The 16,159-nt window shown below is 38.6% G+C and overlaps 1 protein-coding gene across 1 annotated transcript in view; it reads left to right on the forward strand.

The window, feature by feature from the left end:
• Window positions 1-13,084, forward strand: part of LOC135699438 (uncharacterized) — a 48,492-nt gene extending 35,408 nt beyond the window's left edge. The window contains exon 2 of the mRNA XM_065219702.1: window positions 12,748-13,084. Coding sequence (XP_065075774.1) covers window positions 12,748-13,045 — 298 coding nt within the window. The 3' untranslated portion in view covers window positions 13,046-13,084. The remainder of the gene's footprint in view (window positions 1-12,747) is intronic.
• Window positions 13,085-16,159: the final 3,075 nt, after the last annotated feature.

Here is a 16,159-nt window from a genome sequence, read left to right on the forward strand (position 1 = left end):
GAAGCGAAGCACAGAAACATCACTTTGCGATGCGGTTGAGCAGCAGTTCTATGGTACCGTAAAACGGGGTAGCTTTGATAGTTTTTTGAAGTATATTCTAAATATTTTTTACAACAATTATTGTAGTTGGAGCTGCTTAACGTCAAATATCAGACGTAAAGTGGTCATTTTATGCGATAATTGAGGTGATGAAAGTATAGAATTGATAGTTCCGTTAGGGAACGGTAGTGTGAAAATTGTATATAGAGAGTAGAAAGCGAGTAAAGGTCAATTTTGAGGAAGGCACGAATCGGGTGGATCATCGTTTTTACCAAATAACTCTCACCATCCCTCCCCAATAGAGGGGTTTGGTAAAGGAGACGGTCAACCCGATTCGTGCCTTCCTCAAACTTGACCTTTGCTCGCTTTCTACTCACTATATACAATTTTCACACTGCCGTACTCTAACGGAACTATCAACTCTATACTTTCATTACCTAATCTATCGCATAAAATACCACTTTAAGTTTGATATTTGACGTTAAGCATCTCCAACTATGTAAATCGTTAACATCGCATGATAAGTTAAAGAACAATTATTGTTTTTCAAATATTTTTTTTTTTAATTTGTTTTGGGGTTACTTTGATAATACTCAATGAATGTAGAAAAACATGCGTCAATCTCAAATAATTTAGTTCAAGAAATATGAAACTTTTAATGAGTATATAATCAGAAGCAACATAAGCAAAAAGAAAACAACATCGGAAATACATTTAAAGGGCGAACACGAAATTATTGCGACACATTCAACAGGACATAACTTTTTTTACCATTGGGTAAAAATCCACCAAATTTTGCACACTTTCTCATTGATGTGTATTGTGTACATGCTGTCAAACACGAAGTCGTGTTTTTCGATTCAACGAAAATGGAGGTGAACCAACGCGAGTTGAGAGAACAAATTCTTTCCAAACACCTGGAATTTCCTGACCTGTCGCACCGGCAGTTGGGAAAAATGTTGAACATTCACCATTCAACCGTCTCCAGAGTGTTGAAGCGGTTCCAGGAGTGGTTGACGTTGGACCACGGCAAAGGAGCTGGAAGAAAACCGGGACCGGAGAACAAAAAGACGGAGGGAAAGGTGAAGCGGATGATTAAAGCAAATCCCAGCGTCTCAAGCCGTGATTTGGCTAAAAAGATCGGCATGTCGCAGAGCTACGTCCAGAATGCAAGGAAGAGAGCTGGATTAAATACATACAAGGTACAGAACTTCCCAATCCGCGATGAGCGGCAACAATCGACGGCTAAAACTCGGGCACGGAAGCTTTATGAGAAGATGCTGACAAAATATGGCTGCTGTGTGATGGACGACGAAACGTATATAAAAGCCGATTTTAAGCAAATTCCGGGGTTGGAGTTTTTCACCGGTAAGAGCAAGTTCGATGTGGACGACAAATTTAAGAAGAAGAAAATGTCGAAGTTCGCCTCCAAATATCTCATTTGGCAGGCCATCTGCTCTTGCGGACTGAGGAGTGAGCCTTTCGTGACAAAGGGCACAGTAAATGGCGAGATCTACAAATCTGAGTGCTTCGAGAAGCGCCTTTTGCCGTTCTTGCAGCAGCACGACGAAGCTCCGCTATTTTGGCCAGATTTGGCATCATGCCACTATTCTAAAAGTGTCCTGGAGCGGTATGAGGCCAATTCTGTCCATTTTGTTCCAAAGGACATGAATCCACCAAACTTTCCGGAGCTGCGCCCGGTGGAGCAGTACTGGGCAATAATGAAGCGGGAACTTCGGAAGAGCAAGAAGACAGTCAAAGACGAGAAGGACATGTTAAGAAAATGGAAAAAAAAACTGACAAACTGGTACCGGATGACACTGTAAAGACTTTGATGGAGGGCATCAAGCGAAAATGCGTTCAATTTTACACTCAAGGCTCCATCGATTAACTTTTCTTTTGATTTTTGAACTAAATATATGTATAAAACTACCCTAAAATTTTTGTTTGATTCTAAACATTTTAAGAAAATTGGCATGACATTTTCGGTGTCGCAATAATTTCGTGTTCGCCCTTTAATAAGTGATTATTTGAGTACCTTTTAAGTCAGGCGAAAAACAAGATTTTTTTTAAGATATTTGGAAAATATGTAACGGATACTATATAAAAGCTCCATAGTATATCAAAGGTAATACCCTAAGAGGTCCAATGTATCCAATTCGGAAATAGTGCAGAGAGTAAATTTAATCATTATATTCTTCTATCAAAGTTACCCGCATTATCAAAGATACCCCGTTTTAAGGTACTTGAGGTACTGCCGTATCGACACGACGCTCTGGACCGGTCATGGTGTAGATGAACTCGACTGAAGTCAGGCCCGAATAGAAGCTGTCCGCTGGGATTTTTGCTGTGATTCGGAAGAGGACTTAGTTTTGCTAGGTTTGAAGAGATTCATGGTTCAGACAATACTTACATAATTTTTCGATCGATTTTCAACACCCGGTGGGTATCCGTTGTTTTTTTTTTTTAATTCTTGATTGATTCCATGTATCACCAGTTTTATGAATGACACTAGCTTCATTTGGGAGTAAACAAAGTATTGAACCTTAGCAATCATTGCCAAAACATCAACACTCAACAGTGATGCCGTTTTATATTATATTGCCTGTATCCTACTTGTCAAAGTGTGCCTTAATGTGTCTAACAGTGTATCATGCTGTGTTTCGGTACAGTGTGCAGAGTTGATTTTCCCTTGCATTGGCGTTATTTTTTAATCTTTCTCAGCATTTCTTTGAAATTATCCGCAGAAAACGCCCTTTAAATTCTGCTTATAAGGAAATTAACGCATTCTCGTGCTTCTATTAGCATTTTATCAGCGTCACACATACATATGACGTGTTTGTTTGTTTACTGTTTGAAAACATTTTTACAACGTTACTAACTTCTCAGGTGAGTATGACTATTGTCAGCAGTCAGTTTTTTCTTCGGCAACCTTTCCATTTGAACTGCATGTTAACCAGCTGTTCTATTACCGCCAACTCGAAATAATCTGCATTTTGTAGAGCGTATATTTTATGATGAGAAAATTATGGCGTAGCAAGATTGCTCAGTCGTAAAAAAAATAGACTAAGGAATCGGAGCGAAGTGTGTTGATGGGAAAATTCAGTTGAAAAAACGTTTAAATTTTGATTGCCGAAAACAGTCAATGGGTGCCCAAACCCGCACCAACTTTTTACTTTTTACTCAGTTGTTGAAATTGGTTTTTTTTTAAAGTAATTGATAGATTAGGATAATAGCTTACTATAGATATGCAAAAAGTAGATTAATCTTAACATTTGCATCAACACCAATGAATTTTTACTCTTAAAGACCGAGATGTGCAGCGAGCATTTCTCACTTCATTTTTACAACGCAAAAACAAATACAGTTTATTACTAGAATTAAAATCAACTGTGTTTTATGTATCTGTAAATAGCTTAAACTCTGTTCTATCTACTGCTTTAAAAAGAACTATGTTTCGTTAGCTCTGTGAAAAATTATTAGCAAATGAGCAGTTCGTGACCAAAACTGTGTATGGCAAGCATGATCCTAATAAAATTGGAATACTCATAAGAATTCTATTTAAATCCTCCTTAAAATTCACCTGCTATTCAATCTTCGAAAGATTCCCATAAAATCGCTTGTGAATCACCTAGGAATTTAATTCAGATCTTCTGTTGAACAGATTTTTTTCTTGTAACGTTCCGTTAGAACTTGTAGGTTGTCGGGAACAGCTTTAACTGCAACTAGTTTTTTTATTATAAGTAATGCAGGATGGCCACTGAACCGGGAAAACTGAGAAATAACCGGGAATCGTTCACAATCGAGAAAAACCGGCAAATTAAACGGGAATATGATTTGAACCTAAAATACAGTTTTCACATTAGGTATTTGAAATTTAAATATGTACGCTGCCGTAATACGCATAAGAGTCCCAGGGTGCATAAGGATTGAATAGAAAATGGGACAGTTTTGCGTATGACGGCGTATTAACATGTAAAACATATATCTTTAAATATTTTTTTTTATTATTTAAGAATATTCTATGTCCGTTATCTCAAGATTCTTAGTGAAATATCTTGAATAATTCATCAAACTCGAAATTCTTATCCTTTTTTTAGACTTTAGACTTTAGAGGATGATGAATAGACTTTGGTAGTTTGTTTTGTGTGAGTTGCAGCATTATGTGATGTGATGTGATGTGAATAGAACCCACCATCAGTGCAAGGATTACCTATGACTGCAGATACTTCAGTGGTTGTAAAGTTCTGCCTGATGGTTTGTTGCAGCAGGGTGAATCAACTTCATTGAATACCTTTGGAAGACAAACGACAAGATGTACATCTATCAACACGTGACAAGGGACTGGCAAATCCACGAACCCTTGTCCAGTCTACAAATCCTTTGAAACCCTTAGGCTGCCCCCTCCCCCCCAAACCCAGCATATAATAATGTTTGATTAATGAAATGTATTCAAAAAAGGGTTATTTAGAGTTCAGTTAATTTACCTGTACCAGTGTTATTACCTTTGATGACGATGAATTGTTGCTTTACTTATGTTCCAATTTTCTGGAGCTTCTTGTTTTTTTTTTGCATTCTCAAACGCTTTTTAATTATTTTTACCTAGTCCTACTCATTTTCCTTGTTGTTGTTACACATTTTCTTTCTTCTTCTACAGCAATTCTTTTCACTCCTCATCACTTTCTCCATCGGAAATTTCACTTCCACTTTCTTTATATATTTCCTCTGCTTATTTTGTGTGAGTTGCAGCATTATTTGGATTAAGGGTATTAATATGGGTCTGATTAACTGCCTCTTTCTGTTGAGCCCACTCTAGCTCTAGAACCTACCTTTAGTATTTAGAGCTATAAGTGAATTGCTGGTCTGAGTTCCTCTGGTATATTCAATTAGAAGATGTTCCTGAATATACAGTCAAACAACACGTAATGTTGTGAACAGCTTCAATAACAGTTGTCAAGTAGTGCTCCCATTTTATTTACAACAATCCAATGCCTACGAGATTGTGCCGAAGGTGTTCCGAAGGTGAGCCGATGGATGCGCCCAAGCTGTGCCAAATCTAATTTCGGCACAATGTGCTGAGTGACTTACCCCTTGCGGAAATCTCTTTCAATTCCTTCAAAATCCTTATGCATTCTCGTATAAATTTTCTTAAAACTATCTTCAGTTTGAAATTCGGCAACGTTTTTTCAGTTATATTCAGAATTAGATTCTATTGGAATTATTATGGATATGCTTAGAATTCTTTTTTATTAATTGAATGATTAATTAACATATAATAGATTTTCTAGGCCATAAGTGATCGTTAACAGTAGTGTCAGAATTGTTTCCATATCATAATTGAGTTTGTAGTAGGGTTAATTTCACAGTGAATAAGGGCGTCTATGTGATATTTTGGTTTATATCTAGTGCATCCTGTTCCCTTAACTTGTTGAGGACACCCTGTCTTGCCTCAAAAGTTACCCTTTTTGAAGTACTACTCTTCACAGCATAGAGGGCACCACTACGGAGCATGAGTTTGACAAATTATTCGCAGTTCTACTTGTCCAACGCCCCCGGCTGGGTGAGAGATAGAGGATGAAACGTACTGCTTGATGCAGTTCAGATGATTTGTTTTGAATTTATTTGACGTTATAAAAAGGCTTAGCAAAGGGCCTACCATTTCTGATGACAAGCACAGCGGCTTAACAAAAAGGGCCTAACCATGTAAAGATTCACAGAACGCAGGGGGACCCTATCCCTGTCAACCAGATATAGATGCACCACAGCTCACATGATTTTGACATTTTTGGACAATCTGACACTTTTGGGTATACTGACAGCGGTAAAACTAACGGACGAACAACAGAACAAAACAGCTTACTCCTTCACACTATCATCGTAGTGCTGAATACTGTTGCAGTCATCTTCACCCACTATATTCATCACGTTGATGAGAGTTCCGCCGAAATTCATGATTGTTGCCTCCGTGACAGAAAGGCTTATTAATCGGTGGAATTAAATTATTATCGATTTTCATATATTTTTGAAAACGAATTACGCCACATTTCAAATGTTGGGTACTGAGATACAGTTACTATTGTTATTTTGAACAATATACATTGTACAAAGTTGTTAGGTTGAATAAATAATGTTTATTTTTCCTTAGTTTGGACAAGAAAGTTTTTAGGATTACATTATAATAATGGAGGGAGATATTTGGAGCTACTTGGCTTATTTACTGTTTAGTTATATACCTGTAGCGTACAGTACTCAAGAACGGTTCTGTATTGAGGTGTAAGCTACCCGAGCAAAGCTGAACATCAAATTGAAATCAAAATTTGCTGTTATGATGTAACTTATTTTGAATACTCCAGTTGATCTCATTTTGGTTGACACAGCAAAAATGAGAGCAAAATTTTACACTGTTGAAGCAAACGGAAAACTAATCCTGCTTTCAATGAAATCAATTTGATTACTGATTTTGCATTCATAATGTTTAACACAGCAAAAATGAGAGCAAAATTTTACACTGTTGAAGCAAACGGAAAACTAATCCTGCTTTCAATGAAATCAATTTGATTACTGATTTTGCATTCATAATGTTTAACTGAATACGGGCCTAGAGTAAATGGTTACCATTCATGTTTCTCAAGCTGAAAGACTTAGGCTCCAATCTCACCGTGGGCAAGTCACGAATGACCTAAAATGTGTTAAACAAATCAGATAAACGATAATCATTAGTTTAACGACAGATGAATTTCAATTAAATTTTAAACAAGACGTAAACAGCAGAACTTCAAGTTAAGTTGCTTTCATTTAAAACGTCTTGACCGCATAATGAAAGCACAATATGATATCAGACTTATGTCGCAACATTTGAAATCAAAATGAGTTTTCATTATGATAGGAACTGCACACCTTAATATCGATTTGCTTTCATTTTGTTAACCGACTTTGCTCGGGTAGGCTATCGATAGCCACTTGCGTAGTGGGAACGTTTCGCCGAAGCTTGAGTACCAATAGATTATGAGAATAAACTTTTGCCTTTGCTGCATGGTGACGATGACATGGGTTATCGACCATGTTTCGAGACAGAAGAGTTTTGCGGTACATTAATTTTAAGTGGTTGCACTTCTAATGAAATTATGATGCGCAAGGGATTTCTGGACTGTGGGAAAGTACGAGTAATTCGAGTAAGGCAAATGACAACGTGATTCTGTTGTTTCTGGGTTTTGCACGTTTCAAGTATTAAATGAAATGTAGTTAAGTTAAGAGATTATCTTGTACATCGATTTATGGATGCTTTCATATGGATGCTACAACATGCCTAAAATTCTTGAATTTCCTTATAGGGGAATTGACGTATTCTCGTCAATCTAAGCAGCGTCCGGACTTCTATTAGCAATTTCTCGGCGTCAGACATATATATGACGGGTTTGATTATTGACATTTATCTGCTGCTTGATGTTCTATCAATCCCAATCGACAGAATTGATCAAAACGGGTTGAACACGTTTTTACAACGCTCCAAACTTCTGAGGTGAGTGTGACTATTGTCGGCAGTCTCTTTTTCTACGGCACCCTTTCCATTTGAACTGCGTGTTAACCAACTGTTCTTTTATCGGCAACTCGAAATCAGCCGTATTTTGTAGTGTGTATGTTTCATTTAAAGAAAAATATGGCATGACAGGATTGCTCAGTCGTAAAAATGTAATAAGATTGAAGCTGAAAGGGTAAGGAATCGGTTGAATACATTCAGCGAATACATTGAAATAAACGTTTCAATTTCGGTTGCCGAAAACAGTCAATGGGTGCCGAAGTCATAATTTACGCTATATGAATTGAAATAGCGGCGAAACAATTTCAATTCCCCAGCAGGCCTGGGTTCAATCCCAGTCGGCGTTGCCGGGATGTTCTGAGGCATAACATCTCTGATCACGCCTTCCTTCGGAAGGGAAGTAAAGTCGTTGGTCCCTGGTTCATTAGGGGCTGTTCAACTACGTAGACAGTTTTTTGGTATTCTTGACCCCCCTCCCCATGCGTTTATTAAAAAAAAAACTGTCTACATAGTTTATTAACAGCCCCTAGTTGATGGGTCGATAGGTAGGGTCCAGGTGTGGGAGCTGCCTCCCTGGCGTCGGTAGCATTGGTGCTCAGCACGGAAAACAAGATCGACGGAAAACAAATCAAGAAAAAAAAAATTCAATTCATTTTCTGGTTTGTTTAAATTTTAGACATAGGCCCTTTTCAAATGTTACGTGAGAAATATAACATGTTATAGTGCCTTTTACCTATTATTGTATCACGTTCACTATTATCTTTTATTATTCACTTTCACAATTCACAAACAGTATTAACTTGTACTATTCACTTTCACTATCACTTTAAAAAAAAACCTATAAGTACTTGCAAACTTCTTCAGTGTCTATGAGACGAAAAGGGCCACCCTAATGCGGGTCCAATATTTTTTGATAAACAACAAAATTTCTAATTGTTTCGAAATTCTAAGATCCACTCTAACTCTTTTTCTATGGAATTACGGTATTAAGATATTCTATGCAACTTAATATAGGTTGTATTTTATATGAAATATTGGAGTATAGATCCATAAATTAGATTTTGTTTTGTGTGTACCCGGGATCATGAATATTTAGCTTAGTTTGCAATTTGATTCCTTTTCTCTAAATCCATGGTCCTGATTTTTGTTAAGACTGAAATATTTTCAAAAAATCGAAAACAAGAACGGCTATTTCACGTAATACACACTTAGAAATACCTAATCTTACACGTGATGGAATCCAGCTTTGACATAAAAGATGACACGTAAACAAACATGTCACGTAAAACTAAGTGCTCCGAGACTGAATAGTTCGAAAGTTAGTGTGATTGAGCTGAATTTCGCGTCTATTATGACTCAATTTTACGTCAAAATTGACGCTCGTTATGTCAGTCTCAGAGCACCTAAATTTGCATCAATTTTTCCGTCAAGTCCGTCAAAAGCATTGTCAAAATCGGAAGGAAAAAATAAAGAATGTTCTGGACAAGCTTCTCTGAAGAACCACAACTTTGGATCTCCGTTCAATGTAGAAAATTAATATCCAGCATAGATATCAACAATCAACAACAGACACCCGAACACGCATAAAAAAATCACTACGCACGCTGCGATCATAGCCCCCATAGGTTCGCTTCGCCTCTATCCCCCCCCCCCCCCCCCCACCGTATGAAGCGCCACTTGTCGTTGTTTACTTGGATCTCGGGTCGCGTGCCACAAACGTAGGTACGGGCGACGCGCTTTTGTTTACCCAACAAGTTGACCTTAAACATCGGAGAAGTCTTTTGAACTTTTTGCAGCTGCGATCGATTCGTTCTTTGGATATTTTATAAACTAGGAGCGAAAATGGTCATTAGCTTTATGTTGCCGAGAAACGCCTGACGGCTGAAGATGGGGGTTGCATTGCTGTGCGGTAACTTTCAAAAAGATAATGAAAAAAAAACTTAAAAACGTGTCGGGCATTAACGGGCAGAAATGCGGTAATTTTTAAGTTCCACTTAAGCCATGCAGGCATAACTAGTAGATTTAGTAAAGGCATGCACGAGAGTCTTGTTTATGTTTATAGTGGCGCGCAAAACCATCGGTTGTATCAAGTAGGCGATGATCATCCGGCTGAGGAAAACGGAATTCATTTGTTTAGATGGAATCACCTAATTGAAATCGTGCGTTTTAATTACTATACAGAAAAGATGTAATGGTGGTTGCGTTCGCATGCTAAGGGTTTGAGTATGCTTACAAATGAGTAGATCGCCCTTATACCTATATGATTTTTAGTTTTCCTAAAATGTTGCATTAATCTGTATGTTTCAAGGTGCATCTTTCCAAATGATGTTGATGTTGATGATTCATTGAGATCAAGATACTGCTTTGTCGCTTTCAATTTGTTCACGTACCAGCAGACCAAAATTTTCGATTTCTTTCGAACTCCATACGATCACGATACTCACCCGCACATTTCTTCACTGCCAATTGTCCGTCCATGACGTTACTACGCAATTCAAATTCTCCACACTGAGGTCGGAAGTGATGATGAGCCGAATGCGCCAATACCGGGTCGTCGCCTACTTCAAGTACAACATAAATTTTACTATCCAACCCTCGACGCTCGCTCACGCTCGGTTCGTTGAGTGTGCCCGACCGATCTTCCGATCATAGTCATCGTGAAACAAAATAATGAAGTAGCCAAGTACGCCAAGTCGGTAACCGATCCCAAAGAGAGCGCTGAACTAAGTGGATCACTTAGTCGGTAATTGCAGGCTATTGGTGGAACTACCGCAACCGAAGAAGAAGGCGAAGACGGCGTGGTGTATGTTGTAGGTACCTACCAATCTACTAAAGCGAACTAACGAACAGGGATGCAATTAGGTTGGCAAATTTGCACGGATTATGGTCAATTTGGGATTGGCGTGGATTGGCGAGAGGCGGACACTGGCTGGCAGTCAATCGTCATTGACTAGAACGGTGATTATCTGAAATCTATTTTTTTGTAATCCATACTTGGCTGAAATTGTTTCAAATTGGGCTCCAATCAAGAGAAACACAGTGCCAGCCAACTCGTACATCGAAACTGCATCTTTTCCTTTCAAAATATTTGATTTATGGCAGTAATAGATTTCCCATTAGATCGTCATTAAACCAATCAAAACATCATATATGGCTGCCAGTTGGGAAGACTGAACCAATCTGCATAGCCTATAATTTTCCGGCCCATTAGTCATTATTATTTATGCACAGAAGTTTTGTAATTGATACGCTCTCTGGTGCCAGAAACAAGATCTGCGCCAGCGATGGACATCGACGACGACGACGACGCATCGTCTGAGTGAGATTCGAACTGAAGCCGACAGAGCGCTGCTAGGTTTCATGTAGATGGACCTAACGGAAGCCGTCAGGCGATAAAGGTGCTAAATTTAGCTCAAAGCGATCTGCTGTGAACCGGGTTGGGGTAAGTCTTGGTTCGTCTAGTATGTGCATAGTACGCGTAGAAGTGTCGCAGTTAGACTAGTGAGCCAAGTTCAAATTTTTTTTTATCTGTATGTGGAATTGTATAGAAGATACTAATAGATTTAAGTCATGGTGGATAGGATTGATTTGAACGGCCTTACAACTTTTATAATAATAAAACGGCAACGCTCACTAGAATCTTGAAATAGTCAAAATAGTCCTAAAATCACCAACATTAGCCCAAACAGTGAAATGGCTAAGATGTTCCTAAATTTCTAAAGGGCCTGGAAATAGCATAAATGTCCTAAAAATTCCAAAATATCGGTGGGTTGTGATCCTTACATTGAGAAACGCTGCACTAAAGTCTTCTAATGTTTCCATTCCAGACAGGTGCAGTTTGATATTAAATTCAACGTATTGCAATAGTTTTCAATACAGTTACTTCAATATCAAGCAGTAGGGGGCAAGTCTTGCAAAATATACCATTAAGGCGCGGTACACAAATAATGTAGCACAGAAAATCTTGATTTGAATTTGGATTGAAAAAATCTAAATTTTCGGTTGACCAAAGCGGTGTTGATATTTTTTGCTAAATTTCGGCAATGGGAATTTTTACAGTAGTAGCTCTTCAATCCTTTATCGATTTTGGAGCTGAAAGACTCAAGGCGTAACCACTGAGAAAGGTTATACACCGATAAACCAAAATGGTGCCTAAATTTAAAATCAGGTGAAAATGTCTTCATTAGCTAAACATTGAACACTAGACAAAGGACAATACAGAACACACAATAATGGGAAAATTTCCTTCTATACGAAAAGAGATTCACCGATTGGATCGCGAATTGAACCTTCACGTCGTAGGTATTATCTTTGTTAAGAAAACCAATTCTTGTTTTTTTTTTTAAATAGTGGTGTAAAAGGATTATTGTCTAACAGAAACAAAAAATGATATAAATTAAAATTAATATTAACTATCGAATGCAGTATCCATGTATTATTGGATAAATTTTTAATTACATATATATTTAATGAAATGCTTATTATTATTTTAATCTCATTAAAATTTCTCCGTGGTAAAGTTCAAGTGGTATGAAGCGCAGTTTTAAACTGCTTAAATGATGTGATTCACTGCAATAATAGTTTACTGCAGCAACTGATCTATCGATTGGTGCTCAAAAAATAATCCATAGAATTAAAACCCACAATCGGAGATGCTGGCACTCAGGTCTAACACTACTTTTATGAAGCTGGGTAGCAGCCTCAGTAGGCGATGACCGCCAGTAGCGCCGAGTTGTGGTTGCTAGAGAGAGCTTGCCGACCGTTGCGTTGCGTTGCGATGCTGCCGGGATGAGGAAGCAAACCACAAAGCAGGCTCCAAAACGAGATGTAAGAAAGAGAAAAAGCGCTTTAGTAGACGACGGACGGTAAAGCCTATCCACCGACGCCCGAGCATGAGGCCTGCAGATTAATATGATTAATTGAGGAAAATTGCAGACACGAGCATAAGTGTAACATAAATAATACCATTTATCGATTATAATTTTTCTAATCAATTATAGGTTGTTTACAACTAATTATATATTATTTACGATTGCCATTTGTTACGCATTGACGCGTGTGTGAAGTCGATTTCACGGGGAGTTGATGTGCCCGGAGGCGCTTTTCGTCATTGAATTTTATCACACGAGATTGATACATTGTATTGATTGAACTTTTTTCCTGCCTTCCAGGTGGCTGAAACTGTTCTGCCTGCTGCAATCCATCCTACTCGCGCTGGGCATCTCTCGCTACGCCCACCCTGCCGTACTGGAGAACGATGCCCAGGAAGCCCTGCTGCCGGACTACCTTCGCAACCCTTTCTATCGGACGCCACGGGTGGCCAATGCGCTGGCCCGGTTCAGTTGGATTGGCCCCGGAGAGGAACTGGTTCGGGAACGACATGCGGAAAAAATCTCCCGAGCTGACATCTACAACGTGCTGACCCATGCCGGATTTGTTCCACGGAGATTGCATGGTTTCAATCGTTAAACACCGCTCACCGATCGCAGCAAGCTGAGCAGCAATCAGCGGAGTTGTTCATTTCTTTATGTCAGTGCAATTGGTTTCGATTGGTTGTTGTTGGCCTACTACGAGCTGAAACCAAACGTCAATCGTTGCTATCTGTAGTCAAAGTTTTTTCATCAATAATAATGTGTCTAAATTTTTGAAGCAACTACCAAAAATCAATTTTTCCATTTAGAGGATGTAAATATAGACAGCATTTGCTTTGGTAGTTGCATTTGAAACTTCTGTGAGCATACTGTAGCGATTAAAGTTAGATTTAAACTGTATTAGTTAGAGTAAGTTAGATGCGCTCTTTGGGCGCGTGAAACCAGCTTCAAATCAGTAATTGATTCAAGGTTTACTGATATGTGCTGCTTCAAACCATCAGTAAGTAGCGAACTGCGTGGAGGCGCCATCGAATTTGTATGTTTTCAAACAATCATTGTTGCATAATTGTGTAGAAAAATAAAAACAAATGAGATTTCAATAAAAGACAATATGGGCTTTCAAATGGCTTCGAAAATGGAAACAAAAACACAAGTGGTGTAGTATCTTGGTTAAGGTATAGGAGAAAAATGATAATCAGTTTTTTACTTGAGAAGTGCAGGTAAAGAAGGAGAATGACAGAAGAGAGATGTTAAAGGTGATACGAACGTGCTCGCTGTGTGCCGATTATTACTGCTATTCAAATAGGCCTGTCCCGTCTAAACAAACCCATTTTTTAACCAGAGCGGTTTTAATATTTTGTTGCATCAATATTTTTGCGAGAAAATCACACAATTACGGCCAGTAATTCAGTTTTGACAAACTACTAGACGATGTTAAAAATATGTACAAACTTATAAATTGCTGTAGAAAAGTTATAATCTTGGAACAAGGGGTAAGTCACTCAGCACATTGTGCCGAAATTAGATTCGGCACAGCTTGTAAATAAAATGAGAGCACTACTGAACAACTGTCATTGAAAGTGTTCACAGCATTACGTGTTGTTTGACTGTATATTCAGGAACATCCTCTCATTGAATATACCAGAGGAACTCAGACTTATAGATCTAAATACGAAATGTAGGTTCTAGAGTGGGCTCAAGAGAAAGAGGCAGTTAATCAGACCCCATTAGTACCCTTAAGTCAAATAATGCTGCAATTTACACAAAACAAACTACAGAAGTCTATTCATCATCCTCTAAAGTCGGTCTCCAACAATGTTCCCCACCGGTTCCCACTCTTTCCGGCCGCTGATAGACCGTTGCTTTTCATATCACGAAAGGCTAGATTTCTGGTCTGCCTTTGAGGGCAATATAAAACCCTAAAACACAGGACTTTTATTATTCTATGAAAACAAAACATCAAAACTTTGCACACCAGCCACTTCCCACGTCATCATCAATTCGATTTATCCTTGCGATTTCAAACCAAAACATTCAAGGTGTCAGAAATACCGGGTTGCCGGGTTGGGTATTTTACAAACAATCGCAGCTTGCTCTATGACCGGCGCAATCGGCACACCTGCGGAACACTTGTGACACACTGACAAAAAAGATGACCCAAGATTGGTGTGCGGAGTGACCTACCCCTTGTCTTGGAATTAAAAATCAAAATCTGTACTGGAGAAGGTCTCTTATGTAGTTCGGCAATGTTTTACTTTTTTTTTTAATTGTTTGGTCAATGATCACTGAATTATAACGGTGTGCGGGGTGTTCTCTGTTTTTTACTCTTTAGTATGACTATGATTGCCCTGAAAAGAACCTTTTGATATGAATTTTAGTTGGGAAATATTCAGAAATTTAACTCCTTTCGAAAATCTTGGTAGTACAGGCTGAAAGCCTTTGGAAGACGATGATGACGTGTAGGCAGCTGTATCAGCAAATTGGACCGGACAATCCCATATTCTTCGGTTCAATGATTGGGCACTCGCAAGAGTCTCGGCCCGTCTGCTGCTGGACAGGGGTTGAACTGGTGTCTGCGACAGATTGGAAGGCCGCAGAATATCAGTGTCCACCCAGCTAAAGCTCCTCCCCTTTTTAGTTTTTCTCGTTAAACTCCTTCTCTCAACAAGTAGCCTTTAGCATAAGACGCTTAACACTTTTTTCGTCGTATTTACGATTCTGTTTCACGTCATGGTTCTTCTCTGTGCCTGTTCAGATAAATTAGCACTTTTACTTATTTTCTGATTTTCTAGACTGAATTAAGGGAATTATAAGCAAAGGGGCGAAAGTGAATTCTCTTCATCGATTTCTTTTTTTATGACCATGGATTCACCAACCTATTTCGCACGTACGTTTCAATGATTATGTTTGCCGTCGAGTTATTAACGAAAAAGAAAGTCGATGAAGAGAATCGATCAAAATCTCTTGCACCCCTGCTTCCAAGTTTGGTTACAAGATTACAACTCTGGAGAGCATTTTGTGTGGTCGTTGGGGGCGTGTGGTTCTGAATATGGCGATGAGTGTGCAAAATGTTACGCACTTGCATCCTTCCTATTCGCACACACCCGAAGATTGGAGGCGAATGCCACTTCGACATGTTTCGTCTAGAAATGATTCTCTGATGACTGTGCAATAGACTGATGCAAAATTTGACTTTTTCGCTCCACAGTGCTTAAATGGTTTCAAATCGGATCTTGATTAGCCTCCCAAAGTTACAACTCATTTGGTTAGAAACAAACTTCGCACAAGCCATTTGAAGTTTACATGTAAATTACTATGGGAAATCTCAACTTTTTGTTCATTTCCTTCTAGTCTTTTTCCATATTGAGCTGCGAAACAGTTCAACACCCATTCTTAAAGAAAATTTTCACAGCTACAACTTTGCTGAAGACCGTTTCTATGTAAAACGAGACAAGAAAAAGTTATCAATTATTTAAGAGATTGGTAAACTTATGACATGATCAAGCAGCTGCTCTGTAGGCAACACTGTATTTTGCAGTGTGACATAGTAGCCATGATTTTTGTTTCCTATTCAACGCCCCAGAAACACCAATGTTGCCTGCTGAGCCGTTGATTGAGCATGATCATAAGACATCAGCGCATTGAACCATTGATAACTTTCGATCCTTGCATTTAATCAAAAAGTGGTCGTCAGCAAAGTTGTAGCTGGAAA

The sequence above is a fragment of the Ochlerotatus camptorhynchus genome, unplaced genomic scaffold (assembly GCF_037179485.1).
Source record: "Ochlerotatus camptorhynchus isolate MF236.1 unplaced genomic scaffold, CSIRO-AGI_Acam_v1.1 ptg000108l, whole genome shotgun sequence".
Taxonomy (NCBI): Eukaryota; Metazoa; Arthropoda; class Insecta; order Diptera; family Culicidae; genus Ochlerotatus; species Ochlerotatus camptorhynchus.